Below are 14612 nucleotides of genomic sequence, written 5' to 3'. Positions count from 1 at the left end.
GAGAAAGGAACTTATTTCATAAAACCTTTTTAAAAGAACTTTGCCATTGCAGATGCAAACCTGAAGCCAAAGGTAGAATGTAGTGTGGTGACAGAGTTCACCGACCACATTTGTGTGACTATGGATGCTGAGCTCATCATGTTTCTTCATGATTTAGTGTCGGCTTATCTTAAAGAAAAAGAAAAAGGTGCGTAGCATTTTCTTGTTTGGGGTTTGTTTTTTGGTGTTTTTTTTTTTCCTTAAAAGCTTCAGGAAAGGTAGTAGAATGAGTCTCCTTCCTCCATTAGCTGCAAATATCAATACATACATAGATATAAATAATATATTAGTAAGACGATGTGATAGACTTTTGAATATCTGCTAGGTACATGGCACTCTTTTTCTAACCATACCTCACACTGAATGATGTTTTATATTTGACAGAATGTTTCCATAAATGTTATGTACATTATCAGGCGTTGTAGGAGATTTTCGCAAAGTAGGAAAAGAAAACCTTTTTGAGGAAATACTGATAATCAAAGTGAAATGACTAAAGAAACAACTACATACTAAAGTAGCACGAGTTATACAAGTAATTGGGAAAACAGTTAAATAAGATAAATCTGTTTGCAATGCAGACAGAGAGGGGAAGCCACTTGCCCAGGGCCACACAGCATGTCAGAGGCAGGCTGTTTTCTTTTTATAAATTATTTAGACCTCAGTGGTGGTAGTTTGTTTTTATGCACCAGCCAACAACATTGGTAAACTTAAATGTCTGCCTATTAAGAAATATATGGTGACCCTAATATCGATATGGAATTGGTTATATATATTATGGTGTGTGCATACAATGGAATGGAATACTCTGTAGCTATCTAAAAGAATGAAGTAGTTAGAAATGTAATGATATGGAATATTCTCCAAATATATGGTCTTTATTCATTCAGTAAATATTTATTGCACAACTATGTGAATATACAATTGTAAAACAACAGATGTGATTTTAAAGAATTTACTTGGAATAGATACGTAATTTGTTCAGGTCACACTAGAATATTGCTTCACTTTTTTCATGAAGAAAGAAATGTAAAATTTGCCTTACAGATATTTCAAAGTAGCCTCATGATAAATGTTTGAGTGAAGAAAACAAAGATTATCAAAAGACAATGTTGAAAGAGTGCAAAGTAGCATAGCATAGACTGGCAATCTAGAATGTGCTAAAAATTCAGTGAGAGTAAAGTCAATAATGATGGCTGGAAGAAATCTAGGAGACATTAGTTGAAACTTCAAGTAAAATAATTGAAAGGAAATATTATATATAAGTAGATCCAGTCTTCACATATAGCACCAACATGTATCAGTCACTAGTAATCCTCTTGTTTTTCTCTCTGCCTTAATATTTAAACTTAATGTGGAGAAAAACAGATTCTAGATAAACCTGTGAAGTTCAGAATTCTTTTCTAGTCTACTGAGATATGAAATCCTGCCAGATTTCTTTCTCTCAGGTATTATGTGAAGCCTTTGTCATTTTATGAAATATTGTGTTGGTCTTGGTCTGCCATGAACTGTGTATATTTCAAAAGAAAAAAAAGAAACCCTACCTATTTTTATATAAACTGTTGTAAAACATTATTTTCAATGGGAAGAGAGGGAATAGGGACTTGAGTTTCAGATTTACAATAACAGTGTTATTCTATGGAGATTTCAATTATAAATAAAAATATTTTAATACCTTAAGTATATTTTGTTATTAAAAACTAAAAGCAATTAGTTTTGGCCAAAATAAAAATAAACATACCTGAAAAATTCTTAAGAGCATGTAAGACTAGACCAGAATCAACACAGTTCTAGGACATCAAGATAAATTTTAAGACTGTACCCACCACCAATAATAAACAAAGGCAGAGCAACTGAGCAGGCAGTAACTGAAGACATCTGTATTCTTAGGTAGTGTGATGGTACAGCATCATTCCTAGGCTCATTCCCAATCAACGATTCATCCCTACTACTAATTCCCAATAAAGTTATAACTATAGCTACATAATGCATATCATATTACACAATCAATTATCTTATGCCCAATTTGTATCTTTAAAACTTGTGTCCTAAGAGAAATACTGTATTTATTTAGGAAAATCATATGAAGGCTACCTTTGTCTCAGATTCGATTTTATATATATTATTTATGATTGCCAATTTAAAAAGACTTTCTTTCATAAAACATTTACTTGAGTATTCACTATAAACAGTGAAAAAGGTTGCTTCACATAAAAAGCTCCTAAATTAATAGTACCACTGTTCAAATATATATAGCCATTGTACACTTCAAATGAGTGAATTTTATCTCAATAAAGCTGTCAAGGAAAATCATCTACCTACTGCCATTCTTTAGAAAACCTACACCTGTCAATTTCACTACCCTATGCCTGCTATCAAATAAATCTCAGCATTCTTTACCATTAGTTTTAGGCACACAAATACATGTAAAACATATGCTATTGCTCAAAAATAAATGATGACATGTTATTTCTAATTGTTGTAAGGAAATAACTTTGACACTCTCTTTCTCCAAGAAATACCAATAATTGGTACTTATTTTGGCTTATTCTAAAATATTACTTTTTAAGAAATGTAACTAAATGAAGCTTTGGCCAGTTCACAAATAAAATGATAAATGGAGCCAATTATTCTGTTCGTATAGTGATTTAAAATAAGTTTATAAGATGTATATTTGCAATATTAATCTATTATTTTCCTTATAGCCATTTTTCCTCCTCGGATTTTATCTACCCGACCAGGACAGAAAAGTCCAATTATTATACATGATGACAATTCCTCTGACAAAGATAGAGAAGACAGCATCACTTATACAACCGTTGACTGGAGAGATTTTATGTGCAATACATGGCATCTAGAACCCACCCTTAGGTAAGTGGTGGTTATATATATTTTACCTATATCCTATGGGTTATGAGAAAAAGGTTATAAATAATGTAGCAAGTTAAATATGGTTTGCCAAAAAATATTTGTAGAAGTTAGCCGCTTGTAACCTCTACAACTTCTGCTATTGTTGCTTCTCCTTTCTGCTTTTGTAAGTGCTTCTAGGTGAGGCAAAAGAAGCACAAAGACTGATTAGTGCTGATTAGCTGTCTACTGTGTGGCATTTTGTCAGTTAATCACTAAAATATGAGAATAACTCCACTTCGACAATTGCTCTTATGTTTTCACCGCCTCACCAGGGATTTTGTTTTCAGGTGTTTGAGGTAGCTACAGTAAACTGTTCTGTTACTTAGTTTGGGAAGATGCAGTAGAAGTCATGCATCATCATTAAGGAACTGTTACAATTTCTTACATATTTCATGACAATGTAATAAAACCTACAATGTCACAGTGTCCTTCGTCTGCATATTAAGCAATATAAATCTATCCCTGAAATGTCAAATTTAATGCTGTCAGATTTAGGTTCCTTTACCAAGTCATGTTCTATGACAATCATGATCCAAATTATATCAACTTGTTTTCAGATCAAAATTTCAGAAGTATTTTCAACTTCTAATATTATGATTGCTGCTAGAACTAGTGGTACTTGCCTTGTTTGCCTCTGTTTATGATTCACACTCACGACCTTCCTATTATTTTTCCCTTTCCTCTCATCTGCTTTGTTAATCAAATTATAACTGTCCAAATAATGGAATAACAGTATCAAATAAAGTCCACCACACTCCAGCACAACAATCTGCAGAACAATATAGATTTCATTTAGATAAGGTCATTATTCAGACATATTTATGGCACAAAATAATCTAAGCTAACAAAATCTCCATTATACAATGGATTCCTGTATAAACAGAAAGTAGTAACTTTGTGTTAGTAATCTATATTCAGTAAAATTTGTTGTAACCAACAAATCATTTTGGTATCAATATTTCTCATGAGTATATGCATATTAACAATGTCAGTACTCAGGAACAATATTAAAATATTGCAAAAGTCTTGATGCAGAAAACTAGAAAATCTGTTTTGCATATGTAAATCTAAATAAACATAATGAAACTGACTACCTTTTAGAGTGACTATATTTAAGTTGAATATAAAATGAGTTTAATTTAAAATGAGCATAAAAAGTTAAATTTGCCATAAATATATTACTTTTTTTAGCAAACTGTCAAGAGACTAGTGAAGTAATACGGTGTAGTGATGGAGAGCACAGCTGATAGCTCTGGCTCTAAGCCCAGCTTCATAGCATAGTAGCTCAGTGACCAAAGGACTGAACCTGTCTCTGCCTCAGTTGCCTCATATGAAAAATTTGGAAAATGGTATTACCTATCTTGTAGGGTTGTTACAATGGTATGAGTTAGAGTTTTAGCAGATCAATGCTTAATTACTCCCCTTTTCCCTACCCAATTTCAGGACCAATTGAAATAGTGGGAGAGAGGCAGCTGGAAATCAAAATGACAGTTTAATACTGATAAAGTTAATGACAGAGAATGTGGTTTGGATGTCTGGCAACAATTGCTTTCTACTACCAAGTCCAGGTTTGGGCTTACCTGCAGGGTCTCAGTGGTGCAGAACTTAAGGATGAGGAGCTGGAGTTGTACAATCAGCAGTCCTATATACTCACCTAGCCACAGGCAGCCAGGAGCACTCTTGACTAACCTAATCAGGGGCCTGTCCTTGAAAAACCTAAGGCATGAAGGAACAGACCAAAATGAGTGGCTCCTAAGAGAAGGTAGGGAGGAGGGTAGTGTACTGAACTACACTACTCAGTTCCTCCGTTGATTTCCAATCAGATAAATCATCAGTAAGGAGACGGAGAAAAACTCAGTGTTTCACTAATGGCAGTTCTGCTATATCGAAGGAAGTAACAGGAATAGGGAGAAAATAGTTCTCCCTTCAAACATGTTTAGCACATAGCATACACTCAGTAAATTTTAGCCTTTCCCTCACCACCCCTCCATTATGCCACATGCTCATTGCTTTCTTTTATCTTTTTCCAATTTGCTGAGGTGGTATAGACAAAACAGTAAGATATTTTAAGTGTACAAGGTCAGCATTTGATATATGTAGAGTCATCCCTCAGTACCCATGGGGGATTGATTTCAGGACCCCTGCGGATACCAAAATCCACAGATACTCAAGTCCCTTATATAAAATGGCAAAGTATTTGCATATAACTTACATACATCCTCTCACATACTTTAGATCATCTCTCGATTACTTATAATATCTACTACAATGTAAATGCTCTGCAAATAGTTGTTATACTGCATTAGTGGTTTAGGGAATGACAAAAAAAGAAAAGTTTGTACATGTTCAGTACAGACACAACCATCTTAGGCCTTTCAGTCCACGGTTGGTTGAATCCACAGGAGGCAGAACCCACGGATACAGAGGGCCAACTGTATATATTGTGAGAAGATTCCCCCCATCAAGTTAATTTTAGAATTAACCAGATGTCCTTTAAATATTTAAGATGGCCATGTAATGTAATAGTTCTAAAATAATCAGAATGAAATTCAGTAAACGCCATTGCTGTGTGTAGCTTCTCAAGGATATTTATAATCACACATTTCTGAATGCTATGGTAGTGAATCCAGGAATTGTAGGTTAGATTATTCCAGTGCACCTATTGATAATATTTTGTCTTGAGCATATTATGGAGGCTTAGTGATGTTTTTGAACCTACTTTCAGGACTGTGCAAGGGCACTGTACTCCTTAATAACTATTATTTATAATTATTTTAGATTAATTTCTTGGACTGGAAGAAAGATTGATCCAGTAGGTGTTGATTATATTCTTCAAAAATTGGGCTTTCATCATGCCAGGACTACTATTCCTAAATGGCTTCAAAGAGGAGTCATGGACCCACTGGACAAGGTCCTGTCAGTTCTTATCAAAAAGCTCGGGACTGCACTACAGGACGAAAAGGAAAAGAAAGGGAAAGACAAAGAAGAACACTAAAAAAGTAGCTTGATTTGTGAACAAATTATGATTGTGTCCGTTATGTTTTATTACACTGGAGTGTTTTTTTTTGCATAGTAAAATTATTTTAAATATAACTTAAAAAATAATTCTGATTTTGTGGCCATTATGTCAAAAGTTTGTAAGTTAACCAGTTTATCCTAGTTATACCATTCTGTATACAGTGAAGTATTGCATGATAATGTAAATTTTGTGAAAAACTAGATTAAAATATATAAATTTGCTAAGTAGGATTTATAATTGTATTATGTGCAATATGATTCCTGCATCTTTACAATATTTCCAGAATTAACTGTGAATTCCTTTGTTATTGGCCATAACTTTTAGAAAAAAATCTTGTTAATAATGTGATTTTTTTGGTTATTAATTGCTTTTTCCTTTTTATTTAAATGTAGACTTGTACAAATACCTATTTGTATATAGTTTGAGTAATTGTGATATGATTAAATACCACTAAAATATTATTTGTAACTATTGTAATAAAGTCACAATAATGGTCTCAGTCTGTAGTGTTCTTGAGTCTTTTCTTCCTTTGATAGCTTATTTTTATAATTAGTAGATGCTTATTATTATTGAATGTTATTATTGAATGTTTTCATAAAGGTAATTAATACTTATAAAAATAAAATCGTTATAAAAATTAGCTTCAGAAGATGCAATCAGAGAAAGGCACAGCAGAGGCTTCAGAAATATTAGGTATTTTATTTCTTATTCTTATATATAAGTATAATAAGATTCTAAAAGTATAGCAAAATCTAAAATAATATTCAAAGATAGCTATAATACTATTAATAACAACTGAATTTTGAAATCTAGCCAAGTCAGTACAATCAGTTTAAAGACAAGATAAACAGTAGAACTGAAGAACCTATAGCCAGAAAACACCTTAAGAAAGCCTCTGGTGCAGACCCTCGTGTTTAGGTAGATACGGCAGTATTACTATCTCTGACAGATTAAAGAAAACAAAACTCCAAAAGAGCTAACATACAGATCCAAGGGGTGTGTGTGTGTAGTAAGGGTTGGTAGGGGAATTAAGAATTGCTATCTCATGTCACACAGCAACTTAGTAACACAACTAAAATTAAAACCCTAGTGTCTAGAGTCATAATTTTGTATTCTTTCTGCTAGACCATCTTATCATCATCTTCTGATCTCTGTATCCCCCCCATTCACTCCTACAGTTGGGGGCTATAGGTACCTTATTTCTGTTGATCAGGCTTACCAGAGAAGTAAATTCTATGGCTACTTTGGATCTAGTGTCTAAATATTGCCAGAAAGTTACTTGATAAAGTAAATAAAAATGAAAGAAATTAGTTCCTTACTTGAGTCCTACCTCAAGTATTAATCCTCTGCTTCAAAGAAACAGTATGCCAGTAAGTTCTAAATGTTAAAAATTTCCCATGGTTTTAAATATTATTGATAGCTGAGATTACAAAAAAAGACCTAAGTAACCCTATTTCTGGCACTTACTATGATAATGCTATAAAAAGAAAAGGGCAATTTAAAGAAAATCTGTAACTATTCAAAATTCTGGGAAGCATTCCCCCAATCTAGCTGCCATTGTATTGTGACAAGGTCTGGCAATGGAAGGAGAATCGTGCAAGGCACTTCTCCAGGGAACATAATTCTTTAAGCAGAATCCTTTGTCCTCCTTTCTAAAGCCTGTTACTGATTAACGTCTTCCCTCTGTCTGGAAGCCTTGTAAAAACAGGCAGAACTAGCAATAAACATACCTCAAAGAACAAACAGCAGCCCCCAAGGATGAGGGGGTCTATATTCTGTTAATTATATACTCGCTGTCCTCCTAACTTCTTTGAAGACGCTGAAACTATGTAACCTCTTCCTAAACTCCCTCGGACTTGCTTGCAACTGCGTCGAGTCTCATGTCTAGCACTTACACTTTCGCCGACGCCGTCTCTCCCGCAGGAACCTGGACTCTGCCGAGGCTGGACCCCGGCACAAAATGTCTGTGACTCTTGAACAAAGTTATAAGAAAACCCTATTTGTGCATTGCTGGTGGGAATGTAAATTGGTACAACCTCCATGGAGGACAGTTAGGCAAGAGCTATTAAAATTACAAAGGCATATAATCTTAACAGTCTCACTACTGGATATACCTGCATATGTGTGAAATAATTATGTAGGAATATTTGTTGCAGTATTCTTTGTAAGAAATGGTTGGAAACAATTCAAAACAGTAGAAGGTAGGTTAAATAAAATATGACAGATCTATTTAGTGAAATAATATGCAACTGTAAAAAAAAAAAACAAGGATGATCTCTAATATTTATTCTTAAATGAAAAAAGCAAGATACAGCCAGTTGTCTAGATTACAAAGTTTCCAGGTGGTCTATCAAAATTATTTTATGAGTACAGTCAGCCCTCCCCATCCACAGGTTCCACATCTGAGGATACAGAGGACCTACAAAGGGACTTCAGATTTTGGTATCCACAGGCTGTCCGAGAACTAATCCCCTTGGGATGCCAAGGGACCACTATATCACGTACCTTGTTCTATTCCACTAAATCAGAATATATCCAGATTTTCTGTAAAATTCAATAATGTATAACAAAATCTAAAGGATTTTGTCCTGTAAAGATGTAATCTAGGGCCCATTTTAGAGCCATCATTCAAAAACTATCTGTAGTGAAGAAGCATTTTTTTTAAATTACCAATCTGAAGCACCAAATCTAAATCTGAAGTAGCAATCTAAACTATCAAAGCAATACTTGTACAATACAGTAAGAATCAATTATTCAAAATGAAAAGACAGTACTCAAGGACATACAAAATACAAGCTCAAGTGTTTAATTATTAGACTCAATCTTATTAGATTGAAGTGTTGCCTTCTATCAATTGCTATAAGAATTTCTAAATACGTCCTCTCAATTTTTGTACTTCTCACAGAATAGTAACAATTCATGGAGTGGCCTCAGTCCATGGACCACACTAAACAAAAATGCTTTAGAGTCTTCTCCATCCTCACTGTGGTATGGTGTCTTCTAAAGTTCAATGGAATAAAACTGATTACCTGTGTGGACTGATCTTTTTCTATGACAATTGATAGTGCCATACCCAGAATGCTTGTGCCCTCTACACAGTGACAGCTAAATACCCATCTCCCTGTGTCACTAGCACATATTCTAAAGTCAGTTAAGGAGAATCTCTAGTTTTTTTTCATCTGGGACCTCAAGCATAGAGTAGCCTTAGCCAAAAGTATTATCTTGACAGATGGCTGGATTCTAATCCTCAACTGAGCAATACTCAATATGTTCTGGTTTTGTGAATTTTGTCTGCTTTACCTGTGTAGATCAGAGAGCCAAGCAACTCAAGGCCAGGAAAGGCTCTGAACTCAAGTTCAAATAGCTGGTTCAGACAATGATAAGTGACAAACCATTAGGGAAGCTCTCAGAACTATCAGATGTTGAGAGGCATTTTTGGAGTAAGGTGCTCTTAAAAAGTACCAAAAAATGCTGTCAAGAGTGATGGCAGGTAGACCTTGGTTGTTAGGTGTATACCCAGTGGTCTAGATATGGGGAGTGGTATTGGGAGATAACAACAAAACTTGGGCTCTCAGAATGAATACAGGTTGACTGGTCAGGTCATCAAGTCACCTGCCAAGTGAAATGGTACAGGATAGACAAAAAAGTTGCTAAATTAATTCTCTTTAATAAGTTCCTTTCCCCTGGCTTCATGTTTCCATGATGAGGAACTTCCCATCAGAATAATAACCCAGGTTCTCGCCCAATCTGTTGTTCACTCCTCCCCAAAAGTGACTTAATCTGATGACCTGGAGACAAGAAAATGAGCTCAGCCTCTTCCTCTTTTCACCTTTTGAAGCCATCCTGCCTGCAAGGAGGATGCATTTCTGATTTCCTCCCTTGTGCATGCTGTAAGGGGCAAGCTGGATTTGTCCAAGCTGCATTGAGAGAATGAGTAAGTTTGTGTATTTAGAGAGCATCAGCAATCCCATTTGGCCACACATCTGAGCCACATTTTCCAGTTTAGATTCTTTAAGCAATAAAGCTGACCTTTTTTTTCTTTTAACCTGTGTATCTATGATATCTGTGTCTCTAAATGAACTGAAACTTTCGAGAGGAGGAAGCAGATATTTATTGACTTTAAGCATCGAACATGAATAATAATAGTTTTCTGTTTACTTTTCTTTACTATTATGGTTTCCTGTTAACAGGTTGATTCATTATTTAACACAATGAAAATTTACCTACTCTACAGTGAAAGAAAGTTGATGCCGATGGGTTTCACTAGTTTTATCATTACCCGATGCAGCTGGACTTACAATAGTGGAATAGCCTACTGAAAATTCAGTGATTCCTCAGTCTGGAAAAGATACATAGCTGAGGTGCTGCCCTAAAGGACACAGTAGATGTTCTAAAGTAGTGATCAACACCTCATACTACATTTCCCATAAACAAAATACATGGATCTAATAACTGAGGGTTGAAAGAGAAAATGTCACCTCTCACTTTTATGCCTAACAATCTGATTTAAAAATGTAAACTTTTGTCTAATTCTGCTGATAAGGGCTCTCAGTATCCAAGGGTGGAATGTTTCCACTAGGAACATGACAATGATCTCATTAAATTAGAATCTGAGGCTGCCACCTAGTTATTTGGGTTTCCAGATGCCAAGAGGTTGAACTAGTAAAAAGATATTGGCTACAGTGACTGACTTTCTAATCATTGAGGGAAATGGGGTTGCTGCTATACAATGGAGACAAGCAGGCATGTAGACAGCTACAAGGTGAACTCTGAAGAAGTCTCTTAGTGCCCCTAAATCAGTGACAAAGTAAAAAAACCATATGCACGTCCATTAGTTTTCAGATCTCTCAGAAACAAAGATTAGATTATGTTGGAAGATATTCTCGATGAGTCTCCCACATTTCTGCACATCTTGCAAGCAAGACACTAACTGCCCTTTATTCAGAACTATATTTTCAAGGATATTTGTATAGCGAACAACTTCGGAAAATACAGAGTATCTGCCCCCAGAGCAAAGGGTAGATTTGCCTACAGCCTTGGAAAATATAATGTCTCCCTCTGCATTATAAAAAGATTAGAGTTCCCTAAGCTCAGAGTTCTTCTCCTGTAATACAACGCCACTGTGTGTGTAGCATTGGTCTGGACCCATACATGCTGCCTCTATGGGATTTGAGGACATGTAGAACCATACAGACATGCTCATGCCCACAGTGTGAATAATAAAGTCCTTAGTCTCTGACCCAGGAGTCTCATGTTCTTCTGCCAGCACTCATGAAACTGGTTAGGCTAACTTTAAAGCTTTCAAGTATAGCAAAATCTCAAACCCTTCACAATTCTTGACCTTATTCCAGTGAATGAGGCGGCCAAATCATCCGAGACACTGACTGAAGGCAACTGACACAGAATGGGTGGTGCAAAAGGTAAATGACAAATTCTAATAACAACCTTAGACCAGTTGCAGAAATGAGGATTCTACCACCTATTTAACGTCTGTCATGGAAGTTGTGTGTTAAATTCTGTGACAAACATTTAAAAGTTATCTTTAAAACTTTACCACTTATTCATACATGAAATAAAATAACAATACCAAGCATTTTCTGGGTAACAGGTACTGTGAGAAGCTGTTTATATCTATCAATTAATAGATTCTTCCCAACGACTCTATGAAGTGGATAATATTCCTATTTTGTAGATGAAGAAACTGAGACTCAGAGGCCGAGGTAACTTGACCAAGGTTAACTTTTTTTCAGGTGTTTAGCAGTAGACTTCTCAGTGAGGTATTCTTTAAGTATCCTATCTGAAATTTTAACCCCCTTCTCTAGAAATATTATATATCTCCCTTCTCTGCTTTATCATTTCTTTTTAGCGCTTATCACTAACATACTGTATAATTTTACTTACTAATGTTTATCATTGTATCTCATACTAGAATGTAATCTCCTTGAAAGTTGGGTTTTCTGATTTGTTCATTGTTGTATCCCCAGTGCCTAGAAGAGTGGCACATGGTAAGACACTCAATATATTTGTTGGGAGAAACTAGTGAATGGATGAATAAATGAATGAATGGCAAAGCCTGAATAAAAACACTGTGCTAACTCCAAAATCCCAAGTACTGAACCATTATCTAACACTGCCTCTCACAAACACTTTTATCTTCACCCACTTCTTTCTTAGACCTAAATAATGTATTTTTTGTTTTTAAAAGAGTCTTCTGAAATAAATAGGGAAAATGGTTTACTGGTGGGTTAAAGGGGCAAGAGTGGGAAGCAGGAAGACCTGTTAGTAGGCTACTGCAGAGTCCCAGCAAGAGGTAACAGTTGCTTGGACTAGGGTGGTAGCAGCGGAAGTGGTAAGAAATGAACTCATTCAAGGCATGTTGTGGAGACAAAGCCAATAGAACTAGCTTTGGGGAAAGAAAGGAGTAAATGATAATTCCTGGGCATGGCCAAGGAAATTATATTAGTCAGATGAGAAATTAGAACATTCATTCTTCAGGCCAAAGAAGCCCCACACCAAGGCACATGGCTTGGTTAGCAGCAAAGTGAAGGGGACGTCAGCCCCACTTGCCCTTTTGGCTTCATGTCCTTGCTGACAAGCTTACACAATGGCCTTGCTCTTGGGTTTCTGGCTTGAGTAACTGGGTTAATGACTGGTGTCATGGATGACATGGGGAATTCACTATCATGCCCAATTTTCCATGGTTTTCCTTGCCAAATAATTAGGAAAAGTCATGTCAAGTATGAAGGATCAGAGTTGTCAAAACGTCCTTTAAGTCATACAGCATAGTTTGGGCTATTTGATGTTTAGTTAAATTTACATCAATATGTCAGATATGCAGAAGAAAGTATTTAAAACTTGGTGTATTTTCATGTATTTACTAGGCAATCAACCATTTGTTAATAGTGATATTTATATGATATCAAATCTAAGGCAGTTTACTAAAATCAATACATAAACAACACTCATATAGTTTTGAAATATGAGATCATTTAAATTACACTAAAATGCCTTAAACAGTAAATTACTAAATTTTTTTACTGTATAACTTTTTGGGAATTGTTATGCAAATTATGTGGATGCTCTATCCCAGAGCCTAAATCAGAAAAATCTCAACTAAAATTTATCAGGCTATGACTATTAAAATTTTAAAAATATTTAAAAAAATATGGCCCAAAACATCATATTGTATCTCTGCATTCTTTACATGCTAAACTTAATATGCTAATTGTAGCTGAAACAAAATAGAAAAGGCCAATAGATATTTGGTAAACTGGGGGGAAAGAATGTATAAATGTTTTGGCCCAATCAAAAGGCTGGCTATTTTCCAACCATAGTATTTATTCTTCACTATACTGTAAAATCCAAGATTTGGGCTATATTTTAACAACTCTTCTATTTCCCAGATTCCAGCCTAGTGACTGACAATATGTAGGAATTCAATTAATATTTAATACTGTGGAATGAATGAATGTTGATTATGTTCATGCTTTTTTCCCTCAACTTATTTTTATGGGAAGAGAAAGATACACAAAACAAACCAAGATTTTACAGAGAGCTGTATGGGCTAGACAGACAATAAAGAAAGAAACCTGAACATAAAGTCCGATGGTAATAAGGGATATGGAGCAAAAAGTAAACCAGAGACAAGATATAAAGAATGATACATAAGGTGGTGTACTTGTGTATGTGTGTTTATATGTGTGCCAGATAGGGAAGGCCTCTCCTGGTAAGTCACATTTGAGCAGAGAAGAGATCTGAAGGAGTGAAAGAATAAATTAAGCACAACATTTTGCCTATCCTCCCAAGCAGAAGGTCAATAGGTCTGAGGTAGGAGCCAGCCTGACATGTTTGACTAACAACAAAAAACGCCACCCTGCCGACCCTGTGGCTAAGTGGTTAAGTTCACTCACTCCGCTTTGGCGGCCTGGGGTTTCAATGGTTTGGATTCTGGGCATAGACATGGTACCGCTCGTCAGGTCATGTTGAGGCAGTGTCCTACATGCGACAACTAGAAGGACCCACAACTGAAATATACAACTATGTACTGGGGGAATTTGGGGAGAAAAAGCAGAAAAAAAAAAAGAAGATGATTGGCAACAGTTGTTAGCTCAGGTGCCAATCTTTAAAAAAAAAAAAAAAAGAGGAATAAAGTAAAAAAAAAAAAAAAAAAAGCCACTCTGGCTGGAACAGGTAAACAAGGGGGTGAGGGCAGTGGTAGAAGATGAAATCAAGGAGGACAGGAGCAGATCATGTAGGGACCCATGGGCCATTGTGAAGATACCGGTTTATATTCCCACAGGAGATGGGAAGCCACAGGAGGGGTTTCACCCATCCATGGAGGTCGGTGAAAAGAATCCCCTTGGCTAGTGTAAGGAAAAGAGAGTATGAGGGAAGGATGGGAGCAAACAATGAAACAGGAAACCAGTTAGGAGGCTACTGCAGTAATACATGCAAGAGATGGTTATTTACACTAGAGCAGTAACATTCAAGGCAATATGAAGTCAGACTGTAAATATAGAGTATTTTGAAGGTTTTCCTCTAAAGGATTTTCTCTCCACCCTCAAAGATTTATTCTTGTCACCATACCAAAAAAACTCATTTCCGACATGTGTACTTATCATAAATTTTTCTTTCTGCCATATTCTTT

General features: G+C 35.6%; 1 protein-coding gene and 1 long non-coding RNA gene across 22 annotated transcripts in view; one reads left to right on the top strand and one right to left on the bottom strand.

The window, feature by feature from the left end:
- BLTP1 (bridge-like lipid transfer protein family member 1) overlaps nucleotides 1-6464 on the top strand; it is a 194760-nt gene extending 188296 nt beyond the window's left edge. For 17 of the 21 annotated variants that reach the window (XM_070609157.1, XM_070609159.1, XM_070609173.1 and 14 more), the window contains 3 exons: nucleotides 53-187; nucleotides 2742-2907; nucleotides 5725-6464. In XM_070609157.1, the coding sequence (XP_070465258.1) occupies nucleotides 53-187; nucleotides 2742-2907; nucleotides 5725-5941 (518 nt within the window). In that variant the 3' untranslated portion in view covers nucleotides 5942-6464. Of the gene's footprint in view, nucleotides 1-36; nucleotides 188-2741; nucleotides 2908-5724 lie in introns of all 21 variants that reach the window. The other 4 variants (XR_011537220.1, XR_011537221.1, XR_011537219.1 and 1 more) reach the window with 1 other exon arrangement.
- The window catches only part of LOC139081822 (uncharacterized), a 59415-nt gene that overhangs the window by 32773 nt on the left and 12030 nt on the right, over nucleotides 1-14612 (bottom strand). Inside the window, exons 2-3 of the long non-coding RNA XR_011537222.1 lie at nucleotides 4527-4662; nucleotides 3570-3715 (exon numbers count right to left, since the gene is read on the bottom strand). This is a non-coding gene — a long non-coding RNA (uncharacterized lncRNA). The remainder of the gene's footprint in view (nucleotides 1-3569; nucleotides 3716-4526; nucleotides 4663-14612) is intronic.

This window comes from Equus przewalskii, chromosome 2 (genome assembly GCF_037783145.1).
Source record: "Equus przewalskii isolate Varuska chromosome 2, EquPr2, whole genome shotgun sequence".
In the NCBI taxonomy this organism is placed as follows: Eukaryota; Metazoa; Chordata; class Mammalia; order Perissodactyla; family Equidae; genus Equus; species Equus przewalskii.
Note: the sequence above shows the minus strand (reverse complement) of the source record. Positions and strands in the feature narration are given on the sequence as shown.